Genomic DNA, 16,336 nt, shown 5'->3' with positions numbered 1-16,336 from the left:
TTCTGAACTGCCTCCAATGCTAGTATATCCTTCTTTAAATACGGGGACCAAAACTGTACGCAGTACTCCAGGTGTGACCTCACCAACACCTTGTACTTTAGGAAGGATATTATTGCCATAAAGGGAGTGCAATGAAGTAAAGCCTGCCTTGGGTATAAAATCCTTTAATTTTTTTTGCGCCCGGCCCGACCCGACCCGAATCTCCTTCATCAGTTCCTGCAGCAGGCAATTTCTGCAGATGGAGATGTGGGGAATCATGGGTAAGCCTGATCCCGTAACTTCCCGGAAGCACTGCCCACCCTGACCCGAGCCGACCCGAGCCCGAATGCTGGACTCAGAATATCAACCCGACCCGACACATGTAGTCGGGTCCAGTCAGGTTCGGGTCAGGTAGCCAGGCTTTACGACGAAGGGTCACCAGACTTGTTCCCAGGTTGGCAGGCCTGTCGTATGACGAGAGATTGGGGAAACTGGGCCTGTATTCTCTAGAGTTTGGAAGAATGAGAGGTGATCTCATTTCTGGCTGCGAGGTTTGCTAGCGTCACTCGAGAGGGTTTAAACTAGTGTGGCAGGGGGTTGGGAACCAGAGCAGTCGGACAGCTAGTGAAATAAAACAAGGGGAACTAGTAAATAAGGCCAGTAAGACTAAGAGGAAGAACAGGCAGGGAGATGTTACGGAGAACAGCGGGACTGGTGGTCTGAAGTGCATTTGTTTCAATGCAAGAAGTATAACAGGTAAGGCAGATGAACTTAGAGCTTGGATTAGTACTTGGAACTATGATGTTGTTGCTATTCCAGAGACTTGGTTGAGGGAAGGACAGGATTGGCAGATAAATGTTCCAGGCTTTAGAAGCTTCAGACGGGATAGAGGGGGATGTAAAAGGGGTGGGGGAGTTGCATTACTGGTTAAGGAGAATATCACAGCTGTACTACGGGAGGACACCTCGGAGGGATCATGCAGCGAGGCAATATGGGTGGAGCTCAGGAATAGGAAGGGTGCAGTCACGATATTGGGGGTTGACTACAGGCCTCCCAACAGCCAGCGGGAGGGAGAGGAGCAGATATGTAGAAACATTTTGGAAAGATGTAAAGGCAACAGGGTTGTAGTGGTGGGTGATTTTAACTTCCCCCATATTGACTGGGACTCAATTAGTGATAGGGGCTTGGATGGAGCAGAATTTGTAAGGAGCATCAAGGAGGACTTCTTGAAACAATATGTAGATGGTCCAACTAGGGATGGGGCCGTACTGGACCTGGTATTGGGGAATGAGCCTGGCCAGGTGGTCGAAGTTTCAGCAGGGGAGCATTTCAGGAACAAGAATATCGGGAATGTAGGACCAATCTGAAACGAGGAATTAAGAGGGCTAAAAGGGGTCATGAAATATCTTTAGCAAACAGGGTTAAGGAAAATCCCAAAGCCTTTTATTCATATATAAGGAGCAAGAGGATAACTAGAGAAAGGATTGGCCCACTCAAGGACAAAGGAGGAAAGTTATGCGTGGAGTCAGAGAAAATGGGTGATATTCTAAACGAGTACTTTTCATCGGTATTCACCGAGGAGAGGGACATGACGGATGTTGAGGTTAGGGATAGATGTTTGATTACTCTAGGTCAAGTCGGTATAAGGAGGGAGGAAGTGTTGGGTATTCTAAAAGGCATTAAGGTGGACAAGTCCCCAGGTCCGGATGGGATCTATCCCAGGTTACTGAGGGAAGCGAGAGAGGAAATAGCTGGGGCCTTAACAGATATCTTTGCAGCATCCTTAAACACGGGTGAGGTCCCGGAGGACTGGAGAATTGCTAATGTTGTCCCCTTGTTTAAGAAGGGTAGCAGGGAAAATCCAGGTAATTATAGACCGGTGAGCCTGACGTCAGTGGTAGGGAAGCTGCTGGAGAAGATACTGAGGGATAGGATCTAATCCCATTTGGAAGAAAATGGACTTATCAGTGATAGGCAACATGGTTTTGTGCAGGGAAGGTCATGTCTTACCAACTTAATAGAATTCTTTGAGGAAGTGACAAAGTTGATTGATGAGGGAAGGGCTGGAGATGTCATATACATGGACTTCAGTAAGGCGTTTGATAAGGTTCCCCATGGCAGGCTGATGGAGAAAGTGAAGTCGCATAGGGTCCAGGGTGTACTAGCTAGATGGATAAAGAACTGGCTGGGCAACAGGAGACAGAGAGTAGCAGTGGAAGGGAGTTTCTCAAAATGGAGACGTGTGACCAGTGGTGTTCCACAGGGATCCGTGCTGGGACCACTGTTGTTTGTGATATACATAAATGATTTGGAGGAAAGTATAGGTAGTCTGATTAGCAAGTTTGCAGACGACACTAAGATTGGTGGAGTAGCAGATAGTGAAGGGGACTGTCAGAGAATACAGCAGAATATAAATAGATTGGGGAGTTGGGCAGAGAAATGGCAGATGGAGTTCAATCAGGGCAAATGCGAGGTGATGCATTTTGGAAGATCCAATTCAAGATTGAACTATACAGTAAATGGAAAAGTCCTGGGGAAAATTGATGTACAGAGAGATTTGGGTGTTCAGGTCCATTGTTCCCTGAAGGTGGCAACGCAGGTCAATAGAGTGGTCAAGAAGGCATACGGCATGTTTTCCTTCATCGGACGGGGTATTGAGTACAAGGGTTGGCAGGTCATGTTACAGTTGTATAAGACTTTGGTTCGGCCACATTTGGAATACTGCATGCAGTTCTGGTCGCCACATTACCAAAAGGATGTAGATGCTTTGGAGAGGGTGCAGAGGAGGTTCACCAGGATGTTGCCTGGTATGGAGGGCGCTAGCTATGAAGAGAGGTTGAGCAGATTAGGATTATTTTCATTAGAAAGACGGAGGTTGAGGGGGGACCTGATTGAGGTGTACAAAATCATGAGAGGTATAGACAGGGTGGATAGCAAGAAGCTTTTTCCCAGAGTGGGGGATTCAATTACTAGGGGTCATGAGTTCAAAGTGAGAGGGGCAAAGTTTAGGGGGAATATGCGTGGAAAGTTCTTTACGCAGAGGGTGGTGGGTGCCTGGAACGCGTTTCCAGCGGAGGTGGTAGATGCGGGCACGATAGCGTCTTTTAAGATGTATCTAGACAGATACATGAATGGGCAGGAAGCAAAGCGATACAGACCCTTAGAAAATAGGCGACATGTTTAGATAGAGGATATGGATCAGCGCAGGCTTGGAGGGCCGAAGGGCCTGTTCCTGTGCTGTAATTTTCTTTGTTCTATGACCATAATTCCATAAGTTTTAAGGTACTTGTGGATAAGGATAAGAGTAGTCCTCGGGTGAAGGTGCTAAATTGGGGGAAGGCTAATTATAACAATATTAGGCAGGAACTGAAGAATTTAGATTGGGAGCGGCTGTTCGAGGGTAAATCAACATCTGACATGTGGGAGTCTTTCAAACGTCAGCTGATTAGAATCCAGGACCAGCATGTTCCTGTGAGGAAGAAGGATAAGTTTGGCAAGTTTCAGGAACCTTGGATAACGCGGGATATTGTGAGCCTAGTCAAAAAGAAAAAGGAAGCATTCGTAAGGGCTGGAAGGATAGAAACAGACGAATCCCTTGAGGAATATAAAGACAGCAGGAAGGAACTTAAGCAAGGAGTCAGGAGGGCTAAAAGGGGTTATGAGAAGTCATTGGCAAACAGGATTAAGGAAAATCCCAAGGCTTTTTATACGTATAAAAAGAGCAAGAGGGTAACCAGGGAAAGGGTTGGCCCACTCAAGGACAGAGAAGGGAATCTATGTGTGGAGCCAGAGGAAATGGGCGAGGTACTAAATGAGTACTTTGCATCAGTATTCACCAAGGAGAAGGACTTGGTGGATGATGAGCCTAGGGAAGGGAGTGTAGATAGTCTCAGTCATCTCATTATCAAAAAGGAGGAGGTGTTGGGTGTCTTGCAAAGCATTAAGGTAGATAGGTCCCCAGGGCCTGATGGGATCTACCCCAGAATACTGAGGGAGGCAAGGGAAGAAATTGCTGGGGCCTTGACAGAAATCTTTGCATCCTCATTGGCTACAGGTGAGGTCCCAGAGGACTGGAGAATAACCAATGTTGTTCCTTTGTTTAAGAAGGGTAGCAAGGATAATCCAGGAAATTATAGGCCGGTGAGCCTTACGTCAGTGGTAGGGAAATTATTAGAGAGGATTCTTCGGGACAGGATTTACTCCCATTTGGAAACAAACAAACTTATTAGCGAGAGGCAGCATGGTTTTGTGAAGGGGAGGTCGTGTCTCACGAATTTGATTGAGTTTTTTGAGGAAGTGACAAAGATGATTGATGAAGGAAGGGCAATGGATGTTATCTATATGGACTTCAGTAAAGCCTTTGACAAGGTCCCTCATGGCAGACTGATACAAAAGGTGAAGTCACATGGGATCAGAGGGGAGCTGGCAAGATGGATACAGAACTGGCTCGGTCATAGAAGACAGAGGGTAACAGTGGATGGGTGCTTTTCTGAATGGAGGGATGTGACTAGTGGTGTTCCGCAGGGATCAGTGCTGGGACCTTCGCTGTTTGTAGTATATATAAATGATTTGGAAGAAAATGTAGCTGATCTGATTAGTAAGTTTGCGGACGACACAAAGGTTGGTGGAGTTGTGGACAGTGATGAGGATTGTCAGAGGATACAGCAGCATATAGATCGGTTGGAGACTTGGGCGGAGAAATGGCAGATGGAGTTTAATCCGGACAAATGTGAGGTAATGCATTTTGGAAGGTCTAATGCAGGTGGGAAGTATCCAGTAAATGGCAGAACCCTTAGGAGTATTGACAGGCAGAGAGATCTGGGCGTACAGGTCCACAGGTCACTGAAAGTGGCAACGCAGGTGGATAAGGTAGTCAAGAAGGCATACGGCATGCTTGCCTTCATCGGTCGGGGCATAGAGTATAAGAATTGGCATGTCATGCTGCAGCTGTACAGAACTTTAGTTAGGCCACACTTAGAATATTGCGTGCAATTCTGGTCGCCACACTACCAGAAGGACATGGAGGCTTTGGAGAGGGTACAGAAGAGGTTTACCAGGATGTTGCCTGGTCTGGAGGGCATTAGCTATGAGGAGAGGTTGGATAAACTCGGATTGTTTTCACTGGAACGACGGAGATGGAGGGGCGACATGATAGAGGTTTACAAAGTTATAAGCGGCATGGACAGAGAGGATAGTTAGAAGCTTTTTCCCAGGGTGGAAGAGTCAGTTACTAGGGGACACAGGTTTAAGGTGAGAGGGGCAAAGTTTAGAGGGGATGTGCGAGGCAAGTTCTTTACACAGAGGGTGGTGAGTGCCTGGAACTTGTTGCCGGGGGAGGTGGTGGAAGCAGGTACCATAGAGACGGTTAAGAGGCTTATTGACAAATACATGAATAGGATGGGAATAGAGGGATATGGACCCCAGAAGTGCAGAAGGTTTTAGTTTAGGCAGGCATCAAGATCGGCGCAGGCTTGGAGGGCCGAATGGCCTGTTCCTGTGCTGTACTGTTCTTTGTTCTTTGTTCTTTGAAACCTACAAAATACATAAAGGGATATTCAGGGTAGATGCAGCTAAGATGTTTCCCCTGGTTGGGGAGTCTAGAACCAGGGGACACAATTTCAAAATAAGGGAGAAGCCACTTCGGACAGAGATGAGGAGAAATTTCTTTACTCAGAGGGTTGTGAATCTTTGGAATTCTCTACCCCTGAGGGCTGTGGAAGCTCAGTCGGTGAGTATGTTTAAAGTAGAGATTGACAGATTCACCAATGTCCTTTAGGAAAGGAAATCTACTGTTCTTACCCGGTCTGTCCTAATGTGACTCCAGACCAACAGCAATGTGCCCTCCACTGCCCTTTGAAATGGCCTGGCAAGTTACTCAGTTGTACCAAACCACTGCAGAAAAGTCAAAAAAGAATAAAACCTGATGATCTATCCCAGCATTGGCCTAGGGACCGGAAACAACAAAGGCATACACTCCTCAGTCAATCCTCACAAACGTCTGGGCACCTTTGCCAAAATTGAGCCAACCAAATAGTATGACAGCCATACTCACAAAGTCATATCTTACAGCCAAAGTCCCAGACTCCTCTAACACCACCAGAGATGGTGACACAGTGGTCTCCAGTTGGGAGGGAGTATCCCTGGGAGTCTTCAACACTAACTCCAGATAACTGTCATCGATTGTTCTAGAAACCCATCTGGTTCACTATTGTCCTTTAGGGAAGTAAATCTGCCGTCCTTACCTGCTGTGGCCGACATGTGACTCTGGACCCACAGCAATGTGGTTGACTCAGTTATCAAAGGTAATTAGGGATGGATAACAAATGCTGGCCTTGCCAGTAACATCCACATCCCATGGAAGAATAAAAAAAAATTAAAACTTCTCCATCCATGTTAAATACCACTTGGAAGAAGCACTGCAAGGGCAGAGAATGTACTCTGGGTGGGAGACTTCAATGTCCATCACCTAGAGTAGCTCGATAGCACCAATACTGACCGAGCTGGCTGAGTCCTAAAGAACATAACTGCTGGACTGAGCCTGTGCAGGTGGTGAGAGAACCAACAAGAGGGAAAAATATATTTGACCTCACCCTCACCAATTTACCTGTCGCAGGTGCATCTGGCAGTTTTAGTAGAAGTGACGACCTCACAGTGCAGACAAAGTCCCGTCTTCACACTGAAGATATCTTCCATCATGTTGTGTGGCACTACCACCATATGACATGGGATGGATGCAGAACAGATTTGGCAGCTCAAAACATGGCATGTATCAGGTGCTGTAGGCAATCAACAAGCAGCAGCAGAACTGCAATTAACCACAATCTGTCAACTCATGACCTAGCATATAGAGTCATTTATGGCACAGAAGGAGACCATTCTGCCCATCAAGAACTTGCCAGCTCTCCATGGAGCTGTTCAGTCAGTCCTGCGTCCATGCTCAATTCCCTTAGCCCTGCAAGTCTATTTCCTTCAAGTGGCCATCCAATTTCCTTTTGAAGTCATCGATTATCTGCGCTTCCGCCATCCTTGTGAGCAGCAAGTTCCAGGTCATTACCACCAACTGGGTAAAAACATTGGTGGTTTTATATAGACCCCCAAACTGTAGTGGTGATGTTGGGAATAGCATTAAACAGGAAATTAGAGATGCATGTGATAAAGGAACATCTGTAATTATGGGTGATTTTAATCTGCACATAGATTGGGCAAATCAAATTAGTCACAATACAGTAGAGGCGGAATTCTGGGAGTGTATACGGGATGGTTTTCTGGACCAATACGTTGAGGAACCAACTAGAGAACAGGCCATCCTAGACTGGGTATTGTGGAATGGGATACTGGAAAATCCTAAGGTGTTTTATAAGTATATTAAGCTCAAGAGGATAACCAGGGAAAGAGTAGGGCCCATTAGGGACCAAAGTGGCAATCTGTGTGTGGAGCCGGAGGACAGAGGTGAGGTTTTAAATGATACTTTTCATCTGTGTTCACTATGGAGAAGGACGATGTAGGTGTAGTGATCAGGGAGGGGGATTGTGATATACTTGAACATATTAGCATTGAAAGGGAGGAAGTATTAGCTGTTTTAGCGGGCTTAAAAGTGGATAAGTCCCCAGGCCCAGATGAGATGTATCCCAGGCTGTTATGTGAGGCAAGGGAGGAGATAGTAGGGGCACTGACACAAATTTTCAAATCCTCTCTGGCCACAGGAGAGGTACCAGAGGACTGGAGGACAACGAATGTGGTACTATTATACAAGAAAGGTAGCAGGGATAAACCAGGTAATTACAGGCCGGTGAGTCTAACATCAGTGGTTGGGAAAACATTGGAAAAAGTTCTGAGGGACAGGATTAATCTCCACTTGGAGAGGCAGGGATTAATCAGGGATAGTCAGCATGGCTTTGTCAGGGGAAGGTCCTTTCTAACAAACTTGATTGAATTTTTCGAGGAGGTGACTAGATGTGTAGATGAGGGGAAAGCAGTTGATTTAGTCTATATGGACTTCAGTAAGGTTTTTGATAAGGTCCCGCATGGGAGATTGGCTAAGAAGGAATCCATGGCGATTTGGCAAATTGGATCCAAAATTAGTTTAGCGGCAGCAGGCAGAGGGTGATGGTCGAGGGTTGTTTTTACGATTGGAAGCCTGTGACCAGTGGTGTACCACAGGGATCGGTGCTGGGACCCTTGCTGTTTGTAGTGTACATTAATGATTTAGACATGAATATAGGAGATATGATCAGTAAGATCGCAGATGACGCGAAAAATGGTGGTGTCGTAAATAGTGAGGAGGAAAGCCTTAGATTACAGGATTAATCCTGAGAAGTGTGAGGTGATGCATTTTGGGAGGACTAACGAGGCAAGGGAATATACAATGGATGGTAGAACCCTAGGAAGTACAGAGGGTCAGAGGGACCTTGGTGTACTTGTTCACAGATCAGTGAAGGCAGCAGCACAGGTAGATAATATGGTTAGGAAGGCATATGGGATACTTGCCTTTATTAGCCGAGGCATAGAATATAAGAGCAGGGAGATTATGATGGAGCTGTATAAACACTAGTTCGGCCACAGCTGGAGTACTGTGTACAGTTCTGGGCACCACACTATAGGAAGGATGTGATTGCACTGGAGAGGGTGCAGAGCAGATTCACCAGGATGTTGTCTGGGCTGGAGCATTTCAGCTATGAAGAGAGACTGGATAGGCTAGGGTTGTTTTCCTTGGAGCAGAGAAGGCTGAGGGAGGACCTGATTGAGGTATACAAAATTATGGGGGGCATTGATAGGATAGATAGGAAGAAACATTTTCCCTTAGCGGAGGGCTCAATAACCAGGGGGCATAGATTTACAGTAAGGGGCAGGAGGTTTAGAGGGGATTTGAGAGAGAAAAATTTCGCCCAGAGGGTTGTTGGAATCTGAAACACACTGCCTGAAGGGGTGGTAGAGGCGGGAACCCTCACACCATTTAAGAAGCATTTAGATTAGCACTTGAAATGTCATAGCATACAAGGCTATGGGCCAAGTGCCAGTAAATGAGATTAGAATAGATAGGTGCTTGATGGCCGGCACAGACACGATGGGCTGAAGGGCCTGTTTCTGTGCTGTATAACTCTATGACTCTAGGACACTACCCTGAGGAACTCCTGCAGTGATGTTCTGGAGCTGAGATGATTGACCTCCAACAACCACAACCATCTTCCTTTGTGCTAGGTATGACTCCAACTAGTGGAGAGTTTACCCCCGATTCCCGTTGACTTCAGTTTTGCCAGGGTTCCTTGATGCCATACCTGGTCAAATGCCGCCTTGATGTCAAGGGCAGTCACTCTCACCTCACCTCTTGAGTTCAGCTCTTTTGTCCATGTTTGAACCAAGGCTGTAATGAGGTCAGGAGCTGAGTGGCCCTGGCAGAACCCAAACTGAGCATCACTGAGCAGGTTATTGCTCAGCAAGTGCTGCTTGATGGCACTGTCAATGACTGAAAGTAGACTGATGGGGTGGTAACTGGTCAGGTTTAACTTGCCCCGCTTTGTGTGTACAGGACATACCTGGGCAATTTTCCAGCAGTGTTGTAGCTGTACTGGAACAGCTTGGCTCGGGGTGCGGCATGTTCTGGAGCACAGATCTTCGGTACTATTGTCAGAATATTGTCAGGGCCCAGAGCCTTTGCAGTATCCAGTGCCTTCAGTCGTTTTTTGCTATCACGTGGAGTGAGTCGAATTGGCTAAAGACTGGCATCAGTGATGCTGGGGACTTCAGGAGGAGGCCGAGATGGATCATCAACTCGGCACTTGTGGCTGAAGATTGTTGCAAATGCTTCAGCCATATCTTTTACGCTGATGTGCTGGGCTCCCCCATCATTGAGGATGGGGATATTTATGGAGCCACCTCCTCCAGTTAGTTGTTTAATTGTCCACCACCATTCACGACTGGATGTGGCAGGACTGCAGAGCTTAGATCTGATCCGTTGGTTGTAGGATCACTTAGCTCTGTCTATTGCATGCTGCTCACGCAGTATGGCACGCAAGTAGTCCTGTATTGTATCTTCACCAGGTTGAGTGGGGAATATGCTGGGCCATGAGGTTACAAATTGTGGTTGAGTACAATTCTGCTGCTGCTGATGGTCCATAGCGCCTTGTGGATGCCCAGTTTTGCATTGCGACATCTGTTCAAAATCTATCCCATTTAGCACGGTGGTAGTGCCACACATGATGGAGGGTATCCTCAATGTGAAAGTGGGACATCGTCTCCACAAGGACTGTGCGGGCGTCACTCTTACCAATACTGTCATGGACAGATGCATCTGCGGCAGGCAGATTTGTGACGACGAGGTCAAGTATGTTTTTCCCTTTTGTTTGTTCCCTCACCACCTGCCGCAGACCCAGTCTAGCAGCTGTGTCCTTTAGGACTCGGCCAGCTCGGTCAGTAGTGGTGCTACCGAACCACTCTTGGTGATGGACATTGAAGTCCCCCACCCAGAGTACATTCTGTGACCTTGCAACCCTCAGTGCTTCCTCCAAGAGATGTTCAACATGGAGGAGTACTGACTCATTAGCTGGGGGTGTGGGGGGGGGGGGGGTGGTGGTTGCGGTAGGTGGTAATCAGCAGGAGGTTTCCTTGCCCATGTTTGACCTGATGCCATGAGATTTCATGGGGTCCAGAGTCAATGTTGAGGACTCCCAGGGCAACTCCCTCCCGACTGTTTACCACTGTGCCACCACCTCTGCTGGGTCTGTCCTGCCGATGGGACAGGACATACCCGGGGATGGTGATGGCAGTGTCTGGGACATTGTCTGTTAGGTATGATTCCGTGAGTATGACTATGTCAGTCTGTTGCTTGACTAGTCTGTGGGACAGCTCTCCCAACTTTGGCACAAGCCCCCAGATGTTAGTAAGGAGGACTTTGCAAGGTTGACAGGGCTGGGTTTGCCATTGTCGTTTCCAGTGCCTAGATCGATGCCTGGGTGGTCTGTCCGGTTTCATTTTTTATTGACTTTGTAGTGTTTAGGTACAACTGAGAGGCTTGACAGGCCATTTCAGAGGGCATTTAAGAGTCAACCACATTGCTGTGCGTCTGGAGTCACATGTAGGCCAGACCAGGTAAAGACAGCAGATTTCATTCCCTAAAGAACATTAGCAAACAAGATGAGATGGGTTTTTACAACAAGCGACAATGGCCATCATTAGACTAGGCTTTAATTCCAGATTCATTAATTGAATTCAAATTCCACCTTCTGCTCTGGTGGGAATCAAACCCATGTCCCCAGAGAAATACCCTGGATCTCTGGGTTACTAGTCCAGTGACAATACCACTATGCCACCACCTCCCCAGAGGAGGCCTAACCTATCCCCACTTCACCCCACCCACTCCATTCCATCTTCCGACTTACTGTGACCAAGATCTGAGATGATCCACCAATAATACAAAAAATGTTGGTGCATATGTAAAGTATCCCTGACTGTGTCTGTGCTGTGTTAGCAGAAACCTAGCTGAGGCACAATTATAATTGGCCATAGTCGTGACCCAACCTCCCTGAGCTGGGAGGGAGGGGGTGGGGGGTTAGAAGCAGCCACTTGCCACTCCTGGTTACTTTCAAGTCACCCATACTGGCAGATACATTACACTTGGATTTGGATGAGGACAGCGGTGCCCTCAGCTGCAATGCCCTCTTGGCCAAAGCAAGTCTATCTAAGCAGCACAATGGCTTGAGTGAGATAGCAGAAGATTGCCAAAACCATGGAGTCACACCTTGACCTTTAGAAAGGAGAGAGAATGTTATTGTTGCAGTGATGCTGGCCAGAAAATATCACTACTGCCTGTTGGATAGATCCTTCCTCATCCTTTTTATAACAGATTTGAAAAGCTAGAGACTAAATATGGCCTACAATTAACTTCATTTATTATTGCTTCAAAATATTCACCTTAAGACTTCATTCAGAGTAGTAAATACAAAACCTACATGTACAAAACTTAGCATGGATCGTGAACATAGCTTATTCAGGCCTAGTAATGCCTTGAACGTCATCAAGATTCCTAAAAAAAAACTTTGCTTCATTTCTACCTTATGCCCTTGCTGGGTTTAACTTTATTGGGTGCTTTATGGCCCTTGGATCATATGACCCATTGAACAAATTGCTGGATAATGTTAGGGGGAGGCCTTCTGTCCTGTTACATTGCATCTTTGCTATTCATGAACAAAGTGACTCCTGACAACGTTGCAGCCCACCGATGTCATCAGAGAGCTCCAAGCTGCACACATGCACAAACTGTCTCCTGCTCTCAGTGAGATGCTGCGCATGCGCAGCCTACATATTGCCAGGACTAATTGGCGCGTGTGTGGGAAACGTCATCAGCTCCCCTCACCCGCTTCCCCCCACTCAGCTACTCTCTCCCCCCTTGGCCACTAGCTCCAAGCCTTGACACTTTCTCCCCCTCCCCCTTCCTCCCCACCGGCCACTTCCCCACCTCAGCCGCTCACTCCAGACCTCACCACCGCTCTCCCCCACTCCCTTCATAGAATCATAGAAAATTTAAGGCATAGAAAGAGGCCACTTGGCCCATCATGTTTGTGCCGGCCAAAAAACGATCCACCCGTTCTCATCCCACCTTCCAGCATTTGGTCCATAGCCCTGCAGATTACGGCATTTAAGGTGCATATCCAGACTCCTGTTCAATGAGTTGAAGGTTTCTGCCTCAACTATTCTTTCAGACAGTGAGTTCCAGACCTCACCACCCTCTGGGTGAAAAAACTTTTCCTCATCTCCCCTCTAATTTTTCTACCAATCACTTTAAATCGATGCTCCCAAGACACTGAGCTCTGTGCTCAGGTGAGTAGGCCCTTCACCTCCACTCTATCCAGGCCCCTCAAACATTTGTGCATTTCAATCAGATCTCCCCTCAGCCTTCTCTGTTTCAAGGAGAACAACCCCAGCCTATCCAATCTTTCCTCATAGCTGCATTTTTCCAGTCCTGGCAACATCCTTGTAAATCTCCTCTGTACCCTCTCCAGTGCAATTACATCCTTTCTGTAATGAGGTGATCAGAACTGCACACAGTACTCAAGTTGTGGCCTAACCAATGAGTTATACAGTTCCAGCATAACCTCCCTGCTGTATTCTATACCTTGGCTAATAAAGGAAAGGATTCTATATGCCTTCTTAACCACCTTATCGACCTGTCCTGCTACCTTCAGGGATTTGTGGACATTCACTCCAAGGTCCCTCACTTCCTCTACACTTCTCAGTATTTTCCCATTAACCATGTATTCCTTTGCCTTGTTTGACCTCCCAAAATGCATCACCTCACACTTCTCCAGGTTGAATTCCATTTGCCACTTTTCTGCCCATCTGACCAGACCATCAATATCTTCCTGCAGCCTACAACTATCCTCCTCGCTATCTACCACATGGCCAATCTTTGTGTCGCCTGCCAACTTCTTGATCATGCCCCATACATTTACGCCCAGATTGTTAAAATATGCCATAAAAAGCAGGGGACCCAGTACTGAGCCCTGCGGAACGCCACTGGAAACAGCCCCCCAGTTGCTAAAATAGCCGTCAACAATTACCCTTTGTGACCTGGCACTGAGCCAATTTGTAACCACTTTGCTGCAGTTCCCTGGATCCCATGGATTTTTTTTTAAACCAGTCTGCCATGTGGGACCTTGTGAAAAGCCTTGCTAAAATCAATGTAGACCACATCAACTACACTACCCGCATCTATCTTCCTTGATACTTCTTCAAATAATTTGATCAAGTTGGTCAAACAAAATCTTCCCATAACAAATCCACGCTGACTATCCTTGATTAACCTGTGCCTTTCTAAGTGACAGTTTATCCTGTCTCTCAGAATAGATTCCAATAATTCCTCCCACGGCACCCCGTCACCTCTCGGGGCACGTCTTGCTTCTTTGGGTGGCACATGAAGAACGATCAAATGGGGAGCAAGCGGCCAAGAGAGGGGGAAGTGGCGCGGCCTAGAGCTAACGCCTGGAGGAGGGGCGGGGAAGCGGGGAGCGAGCAGTCAGAGAGCAGGGTGGCGGGGGTGGGGAGGGGGTTGGCGGGAAGTGAGGAGTGGGGAACAATCAGCCGGTTGGAGGGGAAGAGGGAAGTAGTGGTGAGGTCTGGAGCGAGAGGCTGAGTGGGGGGGGTTGTAACGGCAAGGTGAGTGTGAATGTGTGGATTGGGAGAATGGGAGATTGTGGAATGGAAGCGGGGGTGGGGGTGGGGCAGAAATTCACAGAGCTATTTCCTGCATAAACTTCACACTGTAAATGTTGACTTACCATCCCAGAGAAAGTTTCTTTACATTCCAAATTTCAATGGAAGTATCATACCTTCTGCCTTTGTCCAAAGAAAATCAAAACAGTTGAGCAGGAGACATCTAAAAAATTATACAAATGAAGCAATGGCAGGAGGGAGTGGGGGACTGTTGGGGATGATATGGAGGCAGCAATGGCAACCTTTAATGGGATTTACGGGTTGAAGTTGTTTTTCTGTGATAAATTGAGCAGTGCCATCTTTAATCCTGGCAGCTGCCTGAACATAGCAGACAGTGACATTTCAGTGGAAGAGGCTGTATTTGCGCATGTGCTACTACTGCACCACCTAGTGGCAGCATTGTCAGCAAACGCAGCCTTGTCAAAATCATTGTGATCAAAAGATAAAATTTGCGAGCACAGATTAAACCATTTCTGTTTACATTACCTGTTCTTTATTCTGTATTAGATAATGTAAAAACATTTATATATTCTTGCACAGCCAGCTATTACATCACATAATTAATAGAAGCATTTTGACTCCTTGAAAATTAGATGTGGGAACCTTGCACATTCTTAGTTTCAGAGTTCAAACTGTTACAGAGATTCAGCCTCTAAGCTTCTGTTGTGCTTCACATTCACAGGTAGCTATCACTGTGTGTGAAGGGCAATGTTCCTCAATCACATGCTACAACCCAGTCATGGACAACATGGTAACCGAGTGCAGCTGCTGTATACCTGATAATATCAAATCTACCAAAGTCACCTTGAACTGTGGCAATGGCAAAACTCGCAAGCACACAATTACCGAACCAGTTTCATGTCGATGCAGGTTGAGCAACTGCAGGGATTCTGAACAAGACAACTAACCTATGCAAACCTAATTTTTCAAAATTCCCAATCCAGTGAAAAAGAGAGACATAAAAAAATACATTTGAAACACTGGCTAATGAGGAGAATGTGTCCCTTTGAAATGGTTGCTATAGTTTGTAGTATTTGCTCTGAACCTAAATCATAAGTTTCTGAATAAATTAGTGTCGTTCAGTGCCTCTACTTTGCAGTTCAGAACCAGATAGTCATATTTTAATTAAGCAGTTTTTGGTGCTGAAGACATTCAACTTTTGTTAAATCCAGTATTTCCAGGAAGAAAAAGTATTCTTAATCACAATTTTTCAAAATGTGCTTTTAAATATGTTGCAGAGCATGACATAGCCTAGCCCAGCCTAACCCAGCTCTACAACAGAGCTTACTAAGTGCGGCACAGCACATTCCAGTATAACAAAACATAACCAGTAGAATACAGCATATCAGGCCCAATACAACACGTTGCAATGCACAGCATTGTACATTCCAGAGCACTATTACATTTTAAAGTAAATTACCAATTCAGCAATTCATTTTCGAAATTGTGACAAGCGTATCCCATTTTAGATTTCAGTGTTCCAATTTAAAATACCAGAAAACATTTCTGTCCAAAACAAAAATTGTTCCTTTGGCTCAAGCACAAACTGGGAGAAATCTAGCTGACTCTATGAAACATCATCAGTGGTACCGTCCAGTCAACTCCTGGCCATCATTGGTAGACTACGCAATCAGGATTTGAAAACTGCAGATATTACAAAAAGGATCTATGCTTGTCAGGATTTGATTGAATATATATCTTTTAAAAAAATCTATTTTGGCTTTGCTTCTATATAAAAAAGTCACTTTTGTAAAATCAAGGAATGTATGAGAATGCCTCTTGTTCAGTAAATTTTAATTTTGTTTAATTTCTTGAAATAAATATAAATGCAACAGAAAAATACTTGCACTTTTTGTTTTAAAACAGGGTTGATGGTAAGTTTCCTTTTTTCATTCCTGATGTCAACACTCATAGGTTTTGATGACAAGTAGCATTTTTAAAAAGAATCTTGTTTTCTAGACTGTTCATCTTATAGGTTTTGTTTGGGTTTTTTATTCAGACTATTACAACCATGTGAGGAAGGGGTCTCAGGCTCCCCTTTCACCCTTCTCTGGTTTGACTGTAACAGGGTTTATCCTTTTTTCTCAGTGGTTGAACTAACCACCTCAATGATCACTTGCTCCTGTTCCCTCTAATATATAATTACTAAACA

At 45.9% G+C, this 16,336-nt stretch overlaps 1 protein-coding gene across 1 annotated transcript in view; it reads left to right on the top strand.

Moving 5' to 3' along the window:
- Window positions 1-15,956, top strand: part of LOC137368615 (mucin-5B-like) — a 116,154-nt gene extending 100,198 nt beyond the window's left edge. Inside the window, exon 8 of the mRNA XM_068028758.1 lies at window positions 14,867-15,956. Within this exon, the coding sequence (XP_067884859.1) occupies window positions 14,867-15,091 (225 nt within the window). The 3' untranslated portion in view covers window positions 15,092-15,956. The remainder of the gene's footprint in view (window positions 1-14,866) is intronic.
- The last annotated feature ends 380 nt before the right edge of the window (window positions 15,957-16,336 follow it).

This window comes from Heterodontus francisci, chromosome 4 (assembly GCF_036365525.1).
Source record: "Heterodontus francisci isolate sHetFra1 chromosome 4, sHetFra1.hap1, whole genome shotgun sequence".
Classification (NCBI taxonomy): domain Eukaryota; kingdom Metazoa; phylum Chordata; class Chondrichthyes; order Heterodontiformes; family Heterodontidae; genus Heterodontus; species Heterodontus francisci.
Note: the sequence above shows the minus strand (reverse complement) of the source record. Positions and strands in the feature narration are given on the sequence as shown.